The sequence below is a fragment of the Cyprinodon variegatus genome, unplaced genomic scaffold (assembly GCF_000732505.1).
Source record: "Cyprinodon variegatus isolate N-32 unplaced genomic scaffold, C_variegatus-1.0 Scaffold865, whole genome shotgun sequence".
NCBI lineage: Eukaryota > Metazoa > Chordata > Actinopteri > Cyprinodontiformes > Cyprinodontidae > Cyprinodon > Cyprinodon variegatus.
Genome location: NW_015151318.1, coordinates 294,386 through 295,928, shown reverse-complemented (window position 1 = coordinate 295,928; position 1,543 = coordinate 294,386). Strand labels below are relative to the sequence as shown.

Here is a 1,543-nt window from a genome sequence, read left to right as displayed (position 1 = left end):
GTTTGAAAAAAAAGAATAGTTTATTTACTAAAACCTCAACAGGATAAATGTTCTCTTCTAATATCCTGCAAGAGGACAAGAGGTAGAAATATATCAGGGTCATTTTTATGCAGCAATGAGCCATCTGACCAAAGAACTGTGATTACATCACATCATCAATCACTAGAAACAGAGCTACAGGTTGGAGCTAACGCTAATCACAGGGCTTCTAATGCTGATTCATAGCTGCTGGAATCAGTAGAAGCTGATTAAAAAAAGGTGGATATAAAATTCTTCATCCAGTGGACAGAAATTCCTCATCACCAGAAAGTGTCACGGGATTCATTAAACTTCAGCCATATGGTTCTCAGATCCTTCTGTGCGTTCGTTTTCCTGTCTTCATTCTCCTCCTGGGATTCAAAGGATCCGTCTCTAAACAATGTTTGTAAATGGAGGAATAAAAGAGCTTCCTTGCTGTAGATGAGGTCATGAAAGCTGTTAGATTTCCCTCAGGATGATAGAAAACTGTCATGTGTGAAGATTAAAAAGGACCACAATCCAGCTGGTGTTTATTAGATGGGTTGTTCATTTCAGAGCTGCTTGTTTTTGTCTTCTGTGAATAGAAAACTGTAATGGGTTCCTCCCTGTAGAAGGAGAGACATTCTCAGTGTCCGTTGAATAACTCTTACTTTTTCCTTTGCTTACAGGTCCAGTAAAACAATGAATCTATGCTCCAAATGTTTTGCTGGTGAGTATGTCTGACAATCCTTTTCTATGCATATCAGTAAACAGTGAAGGCTGCAGTGTGTCAGAGAGAACAGCAGGTGATAGGAAGCAAATCTAAGAGCCATGTAAAGCCAGGCATACACTGTGCGATATTTTCAACCATTGCACGCAGCTAAAGCTCTAACTTTACAACGAAACCGCAGGGTTAAAAGGTCTGATATGATCTACCTGCACACACTGTACGTCTAAAAACCACACGTCGGACTCGGCGTCCAGAGATGGAGCTGGGGGGACTCTTCAATCTGGAAAAAGAAGCTGAAGAACTCTGTTGTTTGTACCTGAACAGTGCTCAAGATTCTGGTTAATCAGCTGGCAGCTCTGCTTCAACGGCAGAATTTGTCCACGAACGCCTCACGGCGGCCGACTGAATTTCAAAGATGTTTGATTTTCTCTCGACCTTTCCCAGGCTTCCCGCGGGTCCTTAAAAAGTCTTAAAAGGCCTTAACTAGTATTAAAATGTCTTAAATTAGTCTTTCGTAGGTCTTAATTTTTAAAACATCATAAATAGGGTTATTTTTATTACGATTTATTCTGTAATCTAAATAAAATGTTAAAATTGACTTTTTTTTTTTTTTATATAAAAAAAATAAATAATAATGGCTCGCCATTATTGGTTCCGTCCCGATAGCGGAACCAATCAAAGCGTTGTTGCGGCTGGGACATTTAGGAGATGCACCATTAACTTTTTGTCTGGAAAATATAAGCAAGTGTAAATGTAACAAATAGTCTCCAGCCAAGAGTTTTCTCCATGGCTAAAACCAGGGAACATACATGAGGC

General features: G+C 39.5%; 1 protein-coding gene across 1 annotated transcript in view; it reads left to right on the top strand.

Moving 5' to 3' along the window:
- The window catches only part of LOC107099387 (AN1-type zinc finger protein 3-like), a 20,551-nt gene that overhangs the window by 9,253 nt on the left and 9,755 nt on the right, over positions 1–1,543 (top strand). The window contains exon 2 of the mRNA XM_015397481.1: positions 687–727. Coding sequence (XP_015252967.1) covers positions 687–727 — 41 coding nt within the window. The remainder of the gene's footprint in view (positions 1–686; positions 728–1,543) is intronic.